Source organism: Thamnophis sirtalis, unplaced genomic scaffold (assembly GCF_051295495.1).
Source record: "Thamnophis sirtalis isolate CommonGarterSnake01/CBP01778 unplaced genomic scaffold, rThaSir2_p1.2 scaffold_2, whole genome shotgun sequence".
In the NCBI taxonomy this organism is placed as follows: domain Eukaryota; kingdom Metazoa; phylum Chordata; class Lepidosauria; order Squamata; family Natricidae; genus Thamnophis; species Thamnophis sirtalis.
Genome location: NW_028261382.1, coordinates 78,745,789 through 78,765,508, shown reverse-complemented (window position 1 = coordinate 78,765,508; position 19,720 = coordinate 78,745,789). Strand labels below are relative to the sequence as shown.

General features: G+C 36.2%; 1 protein-coding gene across 2 annotated transcripts in view; it reads right to left on the bottom strand.

Moving 5' to 3' along the window:
• Positions 1-3,228: 3,228 nt before the first annotated feature.
• Positions 3,229-19,720, bottom strand: part of LOC106551683 (zinc metalloproteinase-disintegrin-like ohagin) — a 60,801-nt gene continuing 44,309 nt past the window's right edge. The window contains exons 17-25 of one of the 2 annotated variants that reach the window (XM_087706189.1): positions 19,575-19,655; positions 17,580-17,655; positions 14,899-15,007; positions 14,017-14,116; positions 13,383-13,445; positions 12,601-12,648; positions 10,243-10,299; positions 8,488-8,559; positions 3,229-7,499 (exon numbers count right to left, since the gene is read on the bottom strand). In XM_087706189.1, coding sequence (XP_087562315.1) covers positions 7,479-7,499; positions 8,488-8,559; positions 10,243-10,299; positions 12,601-12,648; positions 13,383-13,445; positions 14,017-14,116; positions 14,899-15,007; positions 17,580-17,655; positions 19,575-19,655 — 627 coding nt within the window. In that variant the 3' untranslated portion in view covers positions 3,229-7,478. The remainder of the gene's footprint in view (positions 7,500-8,487; positions 8,560-10,242; positions 10,300-12,600; positions 12,649-13,382; positions 13,446-14,016; positions 14,117-14,898; positions 15,008-17,579; positions 17,656-19,574; positions 19,656-19,720) is intronic. The other variant, XM_087706191.1, reaches the window with a different exon arrangement.

The following is a 19,720-nucleotide window of genomic DNA, read 5'->3' as shown; positions in this document are numbered from 1 at the left end:
TATTATGGCAACATATTGACTCCAAACTGGTGACATATTTAACTCCACCTTCAAGACAGTATTATGAGAACCAGTGAGCAATTTTTTGCTCTATTTGAGGAGCTTCTCCTACTCTAAAACAGCAGCAGAAGTGAAGGGATGAAACTCTGGAAAGCGAACTTGTCTAATACCTATTCTTAACTACCCCGCCCTCAAATAATTCAGCCTGAAATGCTGAAATCTGCCAATGTTCTCATTGGCTTATAGCAGTGGGCAAACTTGAGTTTTGAAGATAGGAATGGGAGTAGCTTACATTCAAGAAGCTTTTTTATCCCATTCTCACTTTTAAGAAAAGAACAAATATAGAAATAAGAACCAACTACAGAAATCAGTCATCTCTGCATATTTCCAGTGATGTCATGTGCAGCGGGTTGATTAATACCTCCACCTATGTCTTGCCCCTTTGGAAATTTCCCTGTCTCTTTTCTGGTCCAAAGGATCAGGTGTAAAATTATCGCTGTCATCTTTATCAGTTAACACAGATGGGAAATATGACCAGAAAAGCTAACTCTATATCATTGTAAAGCTGCATTATCAGAATTTAGATTAAATAAATCTTTATATTTGCAAGAATCTTGCAAATGTGCAAGTACAAATCTCCCATTGTCTCTTTTACAGTCTAAGAAACTAGGAAGGGTCCCTTGCTTCAGATATTATGCAACTTTGGGTTATGTTTTACTCAGGGGTGAAATTCAGCAGGTTCTGACAGGCTCTGGAGAACTGGTAGTGGAAATTTTGAGTAGTTCAAAGAACCGGAAAATACCACCTCTGGCTGGCCCCAGATTGGGGTGGGAATGGGGATTTTGCAGTATCCTTTCCCTGGAGTGGGAAGGAAATGGAAATTTTGCAGTATCCTTCCCCCATCATGCCCACCAAGCCACGCCCACAGAATTGGTAGTAAAAAAATAGAATTTCACCACTGGTTTTACTTATCTGACTGTTCCCTTTCTTTTCCCAGTCTCTCAAGATCTTACCATTTCTAATTCAAAGGGAAATGCCAAATCTATGTGATCTGTCTGGAAATATATCTGCCATTAATATCAGTTGATTCAGTTAGAATTTTCAAAACCAAATTTAGTACCATCTAATAAAAATTAGAAATGGCATCCCTTCCCATCCTCTTGGATCTTATCTGACACGCCATTGGTACGAAGTCTGTAAAAGAAGATTTGGCATCAGAAACGCAAATCTACCTCTCTTAACATTACCAAAATCCACTTATCTATAGGGCTTCATTTATCTTATTACTCACAAAATCTTCTTGCCAAATATGACGGAAGAACTATCAAACATTGTTACTGGCATATTAGATAGCAAATAAATCACGTTGTGTTTAAGGATGCAGTTGAGAGTTATGAACAGTAGATGTCAGGATTGTTCCACATCTAAAGAACTTTTTTTTAAAAAAAGATAGAATCCAAAAATCTAAATCTTTATAACTGATGTCTCTAACTTTTTAGGTACAGTGGAAACCAACTCTTCCATTTCTAACCTTGTCTGAGATAAAATGTTCCCTTCACCTTTTGGGATTCCAGTCAACTCTCCTCTCAAAAATCTTCCCACCCAAAACCTTACAGAATGAGGGTAACTTGGAGTGATGTAAATTTAATGACTTAATCGGAGTTAGTTGGAATATTAATGGCATGAAAGTGAACTTTAAAGCATATATCTGTTAAGAGGAAGTTTTTAAAAAATGATCTATTAGATTGTTTTGATTTTAGAAATGTTTTGAAAGAAAAGCTTAGTGTTTTACAATGGTTAGGGGGAAAATATTTGAAAGAATACAGTGAATCTTGTTAATATAAATAGCGATAATTCATAAAAAGTATTAAGTTCAGATAGAAATATAGAAATTATTTTCACAGCAAGGAAGATGAAGCAGAAATGGTTAAATTGGTTGTTCTATTGAAAGAGAAGAATATATTTGATTATGTTTTTTATTTGGCTATCACTCCCGGATGTTGTGCTTTTGATAAAAACAAAATGTAACTTTGACTTTGGTTATGCTGATTAGATAGATTTGTTGTTATAGAAATGACTACTTTGTATAGTAATGTCTAAAACTAAAAAGACTGTAATGTGGTTATCTTGTACGGTGCTAAAAAGGTCGATGCCTTTTTCTTTCTTCCCTTGTACTTCATCTTTTCTTTCCCTCTCTCTTTGTTCTTCTCTTAATTTCCTATTTTAATTTTTCTTTGTATTTCATACATTGATAAAACAATAAAAGTAAAAAAAAAAACTTGAGTTTCCCTTTCTCTCCTTTTTCCTGCCTCTTCCTCCCTCAGCTCTCTCCTCTTCCCGCCAAAACCTGACAGAAATCCCACCCTTTCCCTGCCTTTTCTTCCCTCAGCCAAAACACAAGGTCTCCCCCTCCTCATCACATTAGGCAAACATTAAAACTTTGGTTTTCTGATAGTTTATTGATAGCTTTTGTTCTAAGCAGAATAAAGCCAGTGCCCTAACCTCCCAATCCAGGAGGTCACCATGAGAGGGAATGTGATTATGTGATTACATCAGAATCCCCATTAAAGGTGTCACAGAAGTGATCTTCCCATTTTCCTGCAGATATTTGGGGTGTTAGGGCCACAGGATCAATCTTTCAGGCACCAATTGATTATATGCTAAAACCAAAGGGAGCTCAAATGTTTTGCTCCTGAAATTAAATTCTTCCAATTCTTTCTTGCAGCCTGACTTTTCTTTATCTTCAAAAGATCTTTATATTTTTTCGAGAACATTGGGTAATTGGGAAGCCCTCAAGGGATTTTCATGATAAAAGGAAGTTATTGCAAGATGCTTTTTAGAAGGAGGAGAAGGAGGAGAAGGAGAGGGGGAAGGAAGAGGAGGTTGTGATGGTGGTGGTGGTGGTGGTAGTGGTACCAGTAGAAGTAGCATTCCAGGAAAATAGCACTTCTGGACTGCTCCATGAAATGTGTAAAGTTGTATCCAGGAGTTGACCTCTTTTTAACATCTTTTGCTAGATAAATGCATTGTTTCTCTTTGAAGAAAATGTAGCATTGAAACAGGCAGGGAGTTTGGGAGCGGGGAGGGGAATTGTAACAGTGAAGGCACTTTGGAAACCTGAACTTTCCTGTAACTAAAATGAACCTTGGAGAATCTGGTTCCAGGCTGGCCTGGTTCTTTTTAGTCCTCATGGTTCATAAACTCACCAAAGGGGACAGATCACAAACATTTGCATCTTAACAAGAAAGACATGGTCATGTTTATTTTTATAAGCAAAGTTTTACATAACATTTTAAATAGAGGTATTATTCCAAATGCATATTTTACATAATAACATAATATTTTAAATCACAATTTAACTAGACACAAAAGTGTTTGTGCAAAGGAAAAAAAATTGCAGATTGCCTTTGCAGCCTCCATGGCTTTCCATGTTTTCATTAATTTCTAGCAGAGACATCAAGGAAAGAATTCCTTGAGTTTTCAGAGAAGTCCCCACTGCCAATAACAACAATGAAATAAGATGAAAAATAAAACAAACCAGGCAAATTTGAAAGAAACCCACAAGCATTCTGAAAAGGAGACAGAAGAATTTCTTTATTTACTATGATCAAAAGTTGATAAATTGCAAGGCAGATTTCAATGCAACATTGAGTTGATCTGCGTTTAACTTAAGAGTTTGACCAGACTAGCAATTTGCCATTTGCTTCTAACAGTCTTATAGGACTGGAGGAGAAACTTCAGGGGAATTGCAGAGGCCAAGAAGAGAATTAGAATCCTATTTTTCACTTGCAAGTATTCTTTTTCTCCAGCACCCTGCTCCCCCCCCCACTAAAAATCCTCAGTTCTGAAGATGACAAGCATGTGAAATGTATATTAATGTATGCTAATTTTCTAATCCCTATAAACTAGAAAATCCAATCTCATGGATAAGTCTGTAGTAATCCTCGATTGACAATGATTCTTTCAGCAATTTGAAATTACAGTGATTCTGAATGGGGGGCAATGTTACTATGTCTTTGGAGTTCCCTTCCCAACCAGCACTTCTAGTACATCCTTGTTTTATGATCCCATTACTCAGTGGAATGGAAATTTTGGTCCCAGTTCCCTAATCCTTTCTCTTCTGATTTAGCAATCAATCTTGCTAAATTTAGACACAGAAAAGGGAGGGTTGGTGATAACTGTCACCCGGACAGGATATATGCTCCCTCACTCCTAACAGAAATGAATATTCTCTATATACCTGACTCCCAAACTGAATTTGAAGTTTCCTACATGTAATTTATGCAAACACGGAAGCCTAAAATTAAAAAAACAATGTATTTAATTCTATTAAAACAGCCAAAATCCTAGATGTATGCCAAAATCCACAAGATGTCAGTGTTCTACTATGAAATATTTCAGGATTTCAGTTGAGAGCATGCAATGTTTTGGCATTCATATATAAGAACATGTAAAAAGTTGAAATCTTTTAAGACTTTGCAATTCATCTTTTTTAAAAAAAATACATTTGACATTTAAAGAGCCTGCCCACACCTCCTCTAGAATAAAATAATGCCACTGGAAGAGAAGTGATGGAACAGGTACAATCAGTACAGATAAGGCACATTTTATGGAGATTTCCACATGTTAAACTGGGCTATTTCTGGTGCAGAGGACATGTAGTGTAGAACAACGTCCCACTCACTTCACAAATGCCCATTTGTTTCTTTTGTTCATCAGGAAATGTTGGCTTTCATGCCAAGTGCTTGCCTCTCCATGCCTTTTTAAATCTTGATCAATGGTTGTGCTGCTTAGAAAATTCTAATATTGTCAAATCTATCTGACTACTTTGAAGGTGCTAACTTAGAAAGCTATGTACAGTATGTTGTAAATTGTAATTAGTTGTAATTGTAATTTATTGTCTTTCTGAAGATGACATAACTTTATTTGACAAAACATGAGATGCTACTCAGACCCGAAGGCTATTTTTAAAACATCTTGAAATCTAATTTCAATTCAATTCAGAAAATCAATTACATTTTTTTCAGAATCAATAGGGGAAAGGGGACTTTTTAAGTATGTAAAAGCTTTTTACATGTTCAAATCATTTTGCAAGTGCCAGATTCAATTAAACTGTTCAGTTTTTATTGACTTTCAGATTCTGGTCTGAATCTGATTCAGATTTAATGAAAAGAAGAACTAGGAGTGATATGATATTTAAGAGACTGTCACAGAGAAGAGGGGGTAAATTCATTCTCCAAAGCCACTGAAAGCAGGACAAGAAGCAATGGATGGAAACTAATCAAGGAGAGATCCAACTGACAATTAAACAGTAGAAGAACTTGCCTCCAAAAGTTGTGGGTGCTCCAACATTGGAGGTTTTTAAGAAGAGATTGGACAACCATTGCCTCGAATGGTATAGCATTTCTTGCTTAAGCAGGGGTTTGGACTAGAAGGCCTCCAAGATCCCTTCCAACTCTGTTATTCTGGTATTCTGGTTGGAAAGTTGATTCAATTGCCTTCAAGTTGAAAATTCAAACCACAGGTTTATGCTGTCCCAGTCATGTCTTCCATATGTGCAAAGTATATACAACTTAGACTGAGAGACAGGTGCATCCCGTCTCTGATTCATTTAGTTGACATTATTTTTCTCAGCTTCTGCTTCTTTGTAGTGTGTTAGAAATCCTGTAAGCATACTGAGAAATATAAGTCACCAGTTGCAACAATCAAGGCAGCTCTCCATGTCATTCCTCTCAAATTTCAATTCAACTGACACTTCCTAAACATGTACAGGTTGCCTCAGTTTCTTTGATTCCTTTGCACCCCCTGTTGAGCAAAATGAACAGTAAAAAGCACTGCAAAATAGTAGCTTTGTGGTACTCCAAGAAGGTGCATCATAATTCCTTCCAATTTTGGGTGTTTCTTGCAATAGGCAGAACAAGATATAAAATCATGTGGATGGATGTGGAGAAATGTATCAAGTTCGCTTTCTTTTTGCAGTGTTCTTTTTCATGTGCAAAATGAAGGGGGGGGGGAAATATGAATGGAGCGAAAACTGAGCAAACAGTGTCACTTCCTCTTCCACACAAAAATACAATGGAAAATCACAGACAGGATCAGTCATTCAAAAGCTTACAAACTCAGCAAAAAAATTAGATGTGGAGGATTTCAGAAGTGGCCTTACTTAAAACACAACTAAAAAATACCCCCCAAAATTCAACAAAATTACCGTATATACTTTTGATTCTGTTCCTTTTTTTCAAATCACACTTCATTTTTGGCTCCTATTGCATCTATCCCGATATTTGCCTAAGTCTCACAACTGACTTTTTAAAACAGTAGCACATTTTAAAAAAAGAACATTGTATTGCTTTATGCAATCCTGCCTCCTAACCTTTCCCATCATTTTAACCCATGAACTACTTGGCTGCTTAATGAAAATGTTATCCTTGAAAGATCTAAACACTTAAGTTTCTTTTAATTGTAATGTAACAAAAAGAAAGTACTTAAAATGACCTCCAAGGAGATCTCAGCCTATTCAAATGCTAATAATGAATTCCTCCTACCATTTAGATTTATCAGATCTTCATGTCTATGTCTGTCTCTATCTCTGTCACTTTCTTTTTAAATACTCAAGAACATATGTGGCTCAATGTTTAATGATTGGGTCCTTGCTTGGTTCTTTTCCTAAAGATAGTTCATGACTCCCTTTATGAGAAGGTTGATCTGCAAAAATCAGTAGAAGAAGCTTTTGACAGCATGAAAGCCTATTGCAGATTACAGCAACTCCTTTAGAGTTATACTCAGGGGTATCCATGGCTTTTTAAATTAAGCTAAAGATTACATGTAGCCTTAGGAAATAGGAGCAGAATCTGGTGGAAAAAGTTGGCAGAATACATTGAAAAATCCTTGAGCAATAAACCATAGGCACTGGAGTTCTTGAGTCTCATCTCTGCTTCTTTGTTTGCACAGGTAGAGAGAAGGTTCAAAGAGATCAGCCTTTGCTTATGTCAAAGACTCTGGTGGCATCATGCAAGACTCAGTCATTTTGTAATCCAAGAGAATAAAGTGATAAATTCAGTAGGCAGGACAGTTTCTGTTTCCACTTGCTTCAAGCATCAAAAAAATATTTCCTTAGTTTTGATTTGGTCCACAGTTGGCAGTGATGGGTGTTTAAATCTCCTATGGAGGCATTTTTTTTCTTCTATGCATCTTTTGGCTCAGTTCACAATTCACAAAATCATCCCAACTGTACTAGGATCTCCCTATTTGATATCCAAGGATATAATGGAAGAACTCTGAAGATATTCCTATCAGTTCCCATTCTTACTACAGTTAAAAAGAATTTCCCCACTGCAGAGGAAGCATTAGACTTGTGGAAGGAAATCACCATTCAGTTGTCCTTTGCAGATATGGAAACTGAGAAAATGGAAAAGGTTTTCTTTGAAATCAGAGAATTTTCATTGTTTCTGATTTTTGTTTTGTTTCATACCCTCAGATTATTTAGTGGGTTTCAGCGCCTGCAAACAATAGCAAAGAAATATTGAAATCAAATGACTGAAAGCAAAGCATTATAAATAGATTCATGTCATCAGTCCTAAAGATGGAAAACAAAGCAGAGTTGAATAGGGAAGGAAGCAATAAATAGATAGGAGTCCTGTAGATTTTACTAGACTAGTCATTGCCAATAATAGGGGGCAGCACTCATCTCTCTTTCAAGGCAGTGATGTCCAAAGACACTTCCATGGTCATGTGGCCAGCATGACTATAAGCTGAGGTGCATGGAATGCTGTTATCTTCCCACCAAAGTGGTACCTATTTATCTACTTGTACTGACATGCATTTTAACTGCTAGGTTGGTAGGAGCTGGGCAAGGATGAGCTATCACCCTATATGTGGCACTTCGATCTCGAACCTGGGCTGCCAGCTTTCCAGCCAATACACCCTACATCTTAACCACTGTGCCACAATAAATAGATAAAGAAGATACATTTTCGCCATCCAAAATAAGCTTTGCTTTTGTTGTTCTGATTTTTCTTGAAAAAAATATACCATATGATTATGATAGCTTCATGCTTTTTTGGAGGGAGGGGGGAAATCACTGGGAGAAGTTATACCCAACAGGGCCAATATGCACCTAACCATCCAAGTTTCCAAGGTGCTTTATTTTAGGAATTAACAGCCAACAAAGGACTAGTATATCTAGTTCCATTTGTCCACAGATAACTTCTTCATTCCCCAAAGGCAGTTTCTCTAAACTAAATTAGTTGACCTTGGAAACGTTAGCTTAGATGACACAATTCCCCCTGTACCATTCTTCTCAATGATCTCTATATCAAATATCATATTTTGCCATTTCCAATAATGACATTTTTCTACCCAAATGTAATCTTGTCACATTAGAATAAAGTGTAGCCTCTTGATCTTTCTACCTCTACTGGTTAAAAAGTCATAACTCTTTTAACATCTTTATCATTTTTGTATTTTCATAGTGTACCTGCCTCTTACCTGGGGTGGAGGGGGAGGAGGAGCTGGTTCAGACTGAAGGTGAGAAGAAGGAGCTGGATTTATTCTTTTTGTCTGTAAGAGAAATGCCGGATTATTTCTGTTAAATATTAATCAGCCATTTAGTATATGTTGAGTATATTATTGCTAAACTGCAATTTGCAAATAGTCAAGAGTCCCTGGTTGACTCAGTAGTTTATAACCGTAACAAGTAAACAAATAAGATATAAAAGAATGTTTACATCAAATTACTGTTGCTCACTTACTTTACACTTGCCTGCACCAGGTTTGTATGGAAAGAACTTTCAAGGATAAAATCTGGAAAGTGAGTATTTCTGGGGCCCCTAAATTCTTACATGAAGTAAGGGAGTATTTTATTAATGGAACATGTTCCAATTTTCCCCCATTAAAACTGAAGTTTGGACAAAGCTTGCATGGGAATACTATCATTCTGTTACCACACAAATTGAACCGATAAAATATCATTTTTAGAACTTTTATGGATAAAATAGAATGCTTAAGTACTAATTTGTTTCTTAATATTGCCCACCTATTCCCCCCGCCAAATGAAAGAGGGCTAAGAATTTTGCTCCAGGACATTCTGAATAGAATTTGACAGTTGCAACATTGATTCTAGAAGGTCATTTTCAATCTCCAGTTAACCCTTAGTGCACTCCTGATCTAAAACTTAGGTTTGGTTATAAAAAAATACCCCTAGAATGTTATTATGATATATAATATTTCAAGAAATGAGCCAGCTTCTTCCTAATGCCCATATTCTGGTACCATTCTTGAATAATTGATCTGCAAGAAACTTTGTAATCCAAAATCTTCAGTGTTTTTATGGGAAGTTGTTTCTTTGAAAAAAGAACTTTCAAGGATAAAATCTGGAAAGTGAGTATTTCTGGGGCCCCTAAATTCTTACATGAAGTAAGGGAGTATTTTATTAATGGAACATGTTCCAATTTTTCCCCCATTAAAACTGAAGTTTGGACAAAGCTTGCATGGGAATACTATCACTCTGTTACCACACAAAAGAGCAAGAGCAGAATTGGAGGGTGGAGTTAAATGCATTATACAGCAAGTTTTTGAGTCCCTGCATTATCACAAGTCCCAAGTCCAGACCCCCTTGAATTCTGTTGACCCTTATCTAGGGCCAATTTAGGGTTGACTATTAATTGACTAGATTCTTGTGTATAGGTTTGAATAAATCTTCTATGCTCCAACTTTATGAATTATTCTGTTTCTTTATCCCTGACATTAATCTCATTTAACTCCCCCCCCCCCCAGCTCTCTGCTCTTCTCCTACAGTTGGTATCATAGATTAACTGTCCTAGGTAGATGGAGATTCAAGAATAAGGCCATAATGTAATTCAATATATTAGTGGCAATTCAACCTCCCTTTACAAAAGCATCAAACCTAGACCTGATATGCAACATTCCAAAGGCATTATGTCTTTCTTGGCATTAGGAAGAAAGGACTGAATTATTACTGGTTGTATTCAACAAGCAGTTTAAGCTACTATATGGTTAGGCACAATCCCTGGAGGGTCGGGCCCATTAAAAAAATTCCCAACCCACTAGTTGAAGTTTTTCTCCCAGTACAGTTCTTTGCCTTATTTTTCATCCAGCAGTCTGGAAATGTGAAAATGTCACACTGGCTAGATGGAGTTATTATCACAAAGCCTCACCCTAGAACCATGCTATAAAGGAACAAAATACATTGGAAAGTGATGTTTATTTAGGAAGCTGACATACCATAGCTGGATATATGTTTGGAACAGGAGGTGGAGGGATATTTGGTTTCACAATGGGCTGAAATGAAAGTAAATTGGAAGGGTTTTTAGTTGCCTTTCTACACAGTATTCAAGATTCATTTTAAAAAGCGCTTCCAACATCTATTGGAGATCACATTTCCTGTCAAGCTTAAACTATGAGTCATCTGTCTGCAACAAAAATTAACCCTTATTCCTTTTCTCCACCAAATGTGCAGTTGTATGAACTCAAAATTCTAAGCATTTTCACAAAGCAAAAATTTTCCCTGATTCTTTGAGGAAAGCTCTAACAGAAACTTCAGACAGAAATCCACAACAAATTTGTTCAATATCATAGGATCATAGACCATATGAAATTGAATATAGAATAGAATATATATGGAGTATGCAGTGGTATGTGAGGATGTCCTAGGGAGATAAGAAGAAGAGAAGGAGAGGAAGTAGTCCCCCAGTACCTTAATAGTCAGATGAAGAAACTTAGGAAGGATTCACTTTAACTGATTATGACTTGTAAGATTGTATTAATGTAGCCTTACAATAATGTAGAATAAGTTAATCTTTCCTGCCTATTTTATCCAGGAGAGATGATAGACTGGTCTATGACTACCCAACCCTAGTTGAAAAACACTCATAATGGGGGGTTGTCATTTTTCTAATCAAATTCTTCACTGATATTCATACTCACTTTTCTTTCTTGCCATTTCAATTCAATTCACCGAGGCATGTTCCAATTTTTGTTTCAACAGAAGACAGGTCTATTTTCTCTAGCGTATGACAACTCTTTATATATTTGTAAGTCTCTGTCAATGTCTGGCACTGAGTTCCTTATATTTTCTCACAAACCAAACATCTCCACTTTCCCAGTTCCTTCAACTTTTCAAAGGACAGAGAGTTTAGGCCTATCATCCTAGTACTCTCCTGCAAGATTGCCCTCTGTTGGAGTCATAAGGGAAAGGCACGAGGATGTTAGCATGCCTGCCATATAGAGACACTAATGGGAGTTGTGTGCCATAAAAAATCCTTTCCTCAACTAGAAGAAGTGAAAGTATATAAGAAACTTGCTGGTTCTCAGGAAACTGTATCTAATAGGATTCCAGAGCTCTGCAGAGGTCATAGGGAATGGTCTTGAAGAATAGAAAGAAGGGGCTTGAAGAGTGACTTAAGTCTGTGTCAAGGAGATAACTGTAGGAGAATGAGTCACAGCCTGGAGGTGGAGTCGAGAGGAATCAACCTGGAGTCTTTACATTCCAATGAGCAGTCTAAGTCCAACCCCTCTTGAATTCCGATAACATTCATGTAGTGCCAGTTTAGTGCTGACTGCAAATTGACTGTACATTCTTGTGTATAGGCATGAGCAATAAATCAGCTTAATCAGAATTTAACCTATGGCCCTATTTCTTCACACTTGATAATGACTTAAGAAAACATCTTGGAGAAGTTCCTCGCTATTTCACATGAAGATAAAATGAGGAAGGAGAAAACACACTCAGACTTACAAGATTCTATTACACTGTTGCAATAAAGATAGTCTTGGCTTACAGTATATGTCATTGGTTTCTACTTTGTTGGGCTGACAAATCCTTCAGACTGGTTTTCTATATCACTCAATCTTTGCAACACTCTCCATAGTGTTTTTAAAGTATAGTGCTCAAAACTGGACCTAATATATTCAGCAAACAAGATTTAACCAGTCAGAATTCAATGGAACCATTTCATCTAGGCACAATGCTTCCATTAATACAGCCCAGGGATGTCTTAATCTATTTTAGCCCCTGAATTGTTTTATTCTGTTTATCCTTGACAGTGGTGCAATGAAAACTGGTCAAGGGATGCATTATTTGCCATGAAATCACCTAAATGCCCTCCAGCTACATATATCCCTTTGGGTATTGATATACTTTAATGATTGACGTGTCATTGGTTATTTTCTTGAAATCTGCCTAATTCAGAACAGAATTATAATGTTATTGGATAATTGACATAATCCAATAATTTGCATCTGCAATTGATTTGTTACCAGTTTATGGAAAAACCTCTGCTGGAAATGCATTGTAGAAAATATTATATTAATGGACAGTTTGGGAAATTTAAGCATAATACTCCATGTTAGCATTTGTAGACGACGAACAGTTGATTTCTTGTGTTCAAAAATATTCATCTCATAAGATTTTCACTTTTCTATAGGCTACATAGAATGAAGTATGATGCTCCAAAAAAAGTGGTGTGTGTGTATGTGTATATGTGTGTGTGTGTGTGTGTCAGGGAATTAGTAGAATCAGAGGGAATGTCTACCAGTATTCTGAAGTTGTTGGATCAAATAACCATTCATTTAGAAACTTACCATTCTGGCATTTTCATATTTGTGTCTTAATGGTTCATCTGGGATTTTCTGTTAATAATGAAATACATCAGTTTAATCAGTTGATTTTTCCAAGAATGTGTGTTAACTAGCTAATTTTGTAGAACTCCCTTATGACAGAATAATGATGTTCCTATAACATTGGATAGTATGCAGATTATCCCTACTCTATACACGGATTTAAAGTGCAGAAAGGAAATAATAATTTAAATAATCAGAAACTACTTGTTGTGTTTCAGAATACTAGTATGGCTTTTTCAACAAAGGTTAAAAAGTGTGCAGATTATTTGTTTTTCATTGCAACATTCTAGATCTTAAAGTTGCAAAGTTTGAAAAAAATCTTATATATGCATATCTATTTTTCTAAAGTACAATTACATTCTATATGTGCTCATAAAGAAGTACATTGAGTCCAATGAACATTAATAGAGAGATTTTCCCCCATTTGTTTAAAATCCTTCACATTTGTCAAGTAACTATATTCACATATCACTATCTTATTCTTATCAAAATATATTGCATGAGTCACAATGCTTAGTTTACACTAAACATAAACCATGATTGATAAACGACAATATTCTGATTCATACAACATGCTAACCTGAAATAAAATAAAATTTACTTGGCTCAATGTAATATGTACATTCACACCACTGACAAAAAAACAGCACATTTTATTTTATTTATGGAATATATATATATATTGTTTGTTAAAGACTGCTTTAGACTCATATGCAAGAATTGTTCCATTGAATTTTACTTACAACATGGACTTCTGGTGTATTTGATTGGGATGGAATTGGGAGGAGAAATCTGGAAGAATTTATCTGAAAGGAAGAAACAGACTCTTTGAGTATATTGGTTTTAAAGCCAAAAATCTTCACACACTTAGCCAGATCAGTTATAAGCCTTGTAGGTGCATTTCCATACATACATAATTCCATGAAGGTTAACATTAATTATTTTGTGTTGCTTTCTTTACAAACACATTCTATTGAGTGTATTGTGCAAACAATAGGCTAGTTCAGTATTTATAGCAATTGTGTTATTTTTGTTTTTGAAAACAACATAGAGTTGTGTTGCATCTTGAAAGATAACAGGTTGATTGACCTTATCTTACAATCACAGCAATAGAATCAACAACATGTTTCTCTCTCTGCATAATGAATAAAAAGGCAAGCATTTTGCCTCTGTGTTGATGAAAATCTCCCACATTTAGCACAGTTTCAACATCTTGTTTCTTGTTGTAGGAATTGTGTAAACAGCCTCTAAACCCACCCTGGTTCCCAAATTCCTTAAATTACCACTGGAAAACCATTCTTCATGAAGCCAATGGATAAAGCATTTTATAAAATTTCAGTGTTCTACTCTGCTCAGGCAACCCATTTGATCTCTCACCCCTGGATCCTTGGACACTGGACCAAGATGCTGTTTCCACTTGTGATCTGGACCAGACAAAGAAGGATTTGTGGCTGCAGGTGCACTTTTGTGAATGCTGCTAAAAATAATAGAATATTATAGTTAGGATAGGATTCTTTTTTAAAAACAATTTTTATTTATTTTTAAACAAACAAACAAATAGAAAAATAGGGGAAAAAACCATCTTCCATTACAAATTGTAGAAAGTGTGCCAGTTGGTTACAGTATTTCCATGCATCTCTTCCATAGTCACCACCTGCTTTTCATATCAAATCACATATTTTAAATTCACCTATATTTATGTATATCACAATTATTATATCTCAACCTTAATTTGACTATAATTGTTTTTATGTCCTTTTATATATAATATTCAAAATATAGAACATAGGATTCTGAACAGTATTCTACACAAAAGTCAAGGTAACACTGGAAATACCTTGAATGTCTGCTTTCCTTCCTTCCTTCCTTCCTTCCTTCCTTCCTTCCTTCCTTCCTTCCTTCCTTCCCTCCCTCCCTCCCTCCCTCCTTCCTTCCTTCCTTCCTTCCTTCCTTCCTTCCTTCCTTCCTTCCCCAGCCTACCAGTAGTTACCTGACAACTGCTGATATCCTAAATTGTTTTGTTTTTTTACATATACTATACTTCAGTCAATACTATAATTCAGTCAACATCTAGTAACTTCAGCGAGAGATTTCCTGAACTGAATATCCATTTTTATACAGCTTTTTCCAAGTCAGTACATGTTCAGCCTCTCCATTAAGCTGGAAGAACCCATCACTGCTTTTTTTTATGGATCTCAGCAAACTGGTAATCTCCCCACACTTAAAAGAAGCTTGGCTGAGAACATTCAAAAGCTTCACCTGTCTCCTTGTTTCTTCTTTAAAATGTAGCAGCGGAAGAGAACTGCAAAGAGGATGGCCATGGCTACTGAGACTAATACCACAGTTACAACAATGATGATGATAATATCTAAAAAATAAAGAGAAAAGGCTATGAATAGACTTGATCAAATCACAGTGGAAACATAGAGACAATCAGTTGAAAATTATATTGCTCTAAACCCTGGCATTTCTTAGCCATGCAATAAGAGTTTTTCCTAAGAGCCACTGTTGAGAATTGCCTGGAATGTATTTATTTATTCAATTATTTCAATGTAGGTGCTACCCAACTATGAAAACAAGTAATATACAATAAACCTCATTTCATGAATGACTTTAACTAGTCATCATCCTTTAAGATTAACACACTCTAACTGAACCCCATGACTTTTAGATGTGTTGGGATTACAGTTCCCTTACTGATAAATAAATTTGGTTCAAGGAAGATCTAACTTACCTCCCAAGATAGTCTTGTAAATGGATGTAGCAGGATAATTAAGAAAGGAAACTATCATCTGTTAAATGTATACTTGGATTTTCACTATTAAGTAGTTTTAGATTACTCTTGCTATCCATAGTTAAATAAATTGCAGAAAGGCTTAAACTTATTTTTCCCTTCTTACAATTAAGGTATAGTTTGCAATACTCCATTGCTAGATAATAATAGAAAAATTGAGATATCAAACACTATTTTGGATAAGGATTAACTGTCTAAGATTCAAGTAAATCCCCATTTTCATGCAATAGTTTAGTCCAAAGTTACTGTGGATACTTTCTACTGTATGAACTGAGTCTAAACCATTTATTACTTACAATATGGAACTAATGAAAATTACTTAAGAGGTAACCATGAATATCAGAAAAGGGAATACAAGGGAATTGCTTTGGGTAAAGAAATGACAAATACAATTACTTTTATAATAAAATGAAATAACCCACAAAGGAACTGATTTATCATTTATGGAAAGATCATAATGGCATTTAACAGATCATAATAGTCTTTTAACAGATTAACGGAGTTGGAAGGGACCTTGTAGTCCAACTGCCCACCAAGTAGGAGACCCTACACTGTTTCTGACAAATGGCCTTCTTCTTGAAAACCTCCAATGATGAAACTCCCACAACTTCTGGAGGCAATTTCTGTTCCATGGGATGATTGGTCTTGCCATCAGAAAATTTCTCCTTATTTTTAGGTTGAATCTCTCCTTGATCAGTTTCCATCCATTGTTACTTATCTGGCCTTCAGGTGCTTTCAAAAGTAGCCTGATTCCCCTCCTTTTTCTGACAGCCGTTAAAATATTGGAATACTGCTATCATGTCTCCCCTGGTCCTTCTCTTCACTAGACTAGCCATGCCCAGATCCTGTAACCGTTCTTCGTATGTACAGTATTATTTATTTATTTATTTATTTATTTTATTTTATTTATAAAATTTATATGCCGCCCAATCCCGAAGGACTCCGGGTGGCTTACAAAAAAAGAGGAAAAAAAAAAGAGAGAGAAAAAAAATGGTTTAAAATTACACCACCACATACATTCATTCTAATCAGGGCTGGACCTCAACAGTGAGGTCAACAGCCCCAGGCCTGCCGGAACAGCCAGGTTTTTACAGCTTTCCTGAAGGCCATGAGAGTGGGTATGGTCCAGATCTCTGGGGGTAGCTGATTCCAAAGAGTCGGAGCAACCACAGAGAAGGCTCTCCTTTGGGGGCCCGCCAGCCGACACTGTCTGGCTGACAGCATCTGAAGGAGGCACAATCTGTGGGATCTTACTGGCCACTGGGAGGTATTAGCCTCCAGTCCCCTAATCATTTTTGTTGCTCTTCTCTGACCTTTTTCTAGAATCTCGACATCTTTTTTTATAGTGTGGTTAACAAAACTGGATGGAGTATTTTAAGTGTAATCTTACTAAGACATATCACTAATCTTCATAAAAATAACAAATAGAACCTTAAAATGTAATGATGAGGTGGATCTTCTCCCTATATATTTTATCCACAATAAAAATATTCAGGAGATGGGAGAAAAGAGATAGCCACTAGAGCAAGGCCAACCCCCAGGCTGCATACTAGTACTGGTCCATGGCTCATTGGGAACTATACCACACAAGTGGTGGGTAAGCATACAAAGCTGCACAAGCATGAAACATCCCCTTCCACCCCCATTTGCTGTTGCTGCTGCTGGTCCATAGAGCCAGAAAGGTTGACAACTGCTACATTAGAGGGATGCCCACAGGCCATGGTCAAAAATATAAATTGATGGTGATGATGGTAAGGTTGAAGCTCTGCCCACTTGTATTGATGTGATGATCCCCATGAAAGGAGATGAAGCTCCAATTACACTCTTGCAGCTACCAATTTGCCTGTTTCTTTAAACATATCCTACCTCTGACTTATTTATTGGTACCAGCTAAAAAGAGTTCCATCCATCATTTCCTATTTTCTTATGAAGATGTCATACTGTGGTGCATTTGCTATAAAATATGCTGAGAAAAGAAAGACCTCCAAAATGTCTAGTATTAGTATTTGCAGGTGGAGTATCAAATGTTATTAAGACAATCCACTCATCCCAGGGATTTTAAAAAAAAACACCAATTGATTTATGTTTCCAGAACCTCTAATTAGGTTCTGGCTGGAGGGACAAGTGCTCCCCTGAATTTACTCACTTTTATTTCCTGTAGGGTCACAGTAAGGCGGTGTTGTTCCTTCTTGGCACTGGCACTGCAGTTCATGGTCACATACCTAGGATAGCAAAGACTGGTATTAATCTTTGAAACAAATAGAAGGAAAAAGAAGCTGTCAACATTCTCTTGCATTTTTATGAAGTCTGAAGAAGGCATAAAATCCTGAACCATAAAACTGAACCTAATACTGAGCCACGGTGGTGCAGTGGTTAGAGTACAGTACTGCAGACTAGTTCTGCTGATTACAATTTGGCAATTCAAATCTCACCAGGCTCAAGGTTGACTCAGCCTTCCATTCTTCCAAGGTGGGTAAAATGAGGACTCAAATTGTTGGGGGCAATAGGCTGACTCTGTAAACTGCTTAGAGTGGGCTGTAAAAGCACTGTGAAGCGGTATATAAGTCTAAGTGCTTTTGCTATTAATTAGGCAGACGAAAAGTTGGAAATCCATTTAAACATCCTACACAGAAAAAGATATTAAGGGTTTCTGCCACAGCTGTTGGGACTGTTTAGATAGTTCCAAAGACCATCTAAACAGCCTAGTCACTATTCTCAATCAGCTGAGTTATTAGACTAATTCTAACAACAGCACAGCATGGACAAGGTGTTTCTCTTTTGATATTATGAGAGTTGTGGTCAAAGCATTTATACAGTACAGCAGGGTAAAAAGGACTAAATCAAGCTTTGAGGTTCCTTGTGATGGTTAAAGATATCAGGAAAATATTAACTTAGAACAAATAGTTTTTCTCCCTCCCTCTCTCCATCCATCATCCATCCATCCATCCAGTTTATTTACTGCCCCATTCCAATCAGACTTTATCAAAATGCACCAAAATTAAATAGCACAATGATGTTAATTCAAAAACAATGAGGTATAACAATGTAATTCAATACAATAAAATTTTATTTTGGTATTGGTTGACTTCACTTTTAGTCCTCAAAAACCTTCTGGAAGTGCCAGGTTTTCATGACCTCTTAAAGACCATGAGAGAGGGGGCATTCCCATTTGAGTTATTGGTATTTGACATTCTAATTTATGACAAAAGATTTTAATCTAATTCCATTCCTACCTGTTAATTTTAAAGCTCAATTTAATGTAATTTAGACTTTAAAGCCATAAACTATTCTGGCTTGATAAATATAGAGGTTCATCTCTTTCTAAATTCTAGTCACACTTAGAGAAAAAAATGAAATATTTTTAGCATCAGGGATTCTGGAAAGCACTTTTTGAGGGTAAGTCTTTATTTGTTTAATAAAAGAGAAGAAAAAAGAGAACAATACCACAGAAAAAAGAAAAGAATAAAAGGGAAATTATGTAAATTTTGCATGTAGACATAAACACAAAGTTTTACCTAACACTCAGCTCAACAAACCATTTTTCATTTAGTTCCAATTCTGCCTTCAATGAAAATTATTTTCAGGATGGATTTTATTTTTGAAGTTACTATATAGATATTAATTGTAAAATTATAATCATAATGATACTCATTTACTTTTTAGTGCAACAAACATATTTAGGTATAGATGTCAACGTCATCAATGTCACGTTGTTAAGTGAGATGTTTGTTAGGTGAGTTTTGCTGCCTTTTACAACTTTGCTTGCCACAGTTGTTAAGTGAATCACTGAAAATGTGAAGTTAGTAACATCGTTGTTAAGTGAATCTCGCTTCCCCATTTGTTTTGCTTGTTAGAAGGTAACAGAAGGGGATCACATGACCCCAGGAGACTGCAACCATCATAAATATGAACCAGTTGCCAAGCATCCAAGCATGATCATAGGGATGCTGCAACAGTCGAAAGGGTGAACAACAGTCATAAATCACTTTTTTCAATCCCATTGTAGCTTTGAATGGTCACTAAATGAACTGTTGTAAATCAAGGATTACTTGTAAGTTTTCTACAGGCCAAGCCCAAAGCAGAACAGTCTTAAAGAGCATGGAGAATATTTTAGCTGCAATATAAAATACAAAATGCTTACAGAGTGTCCTGGGCATTTCTGTGAACAGTTAGTAGATCTGTAGGCTGTTTCTATCTGAACACACTCCCCGTCTTTGCAGACCTGAAAGTCAAAGTAAAAGATTATGAATAGAATAAGACAGCAGTTTCCTACACAACAGAATTCTG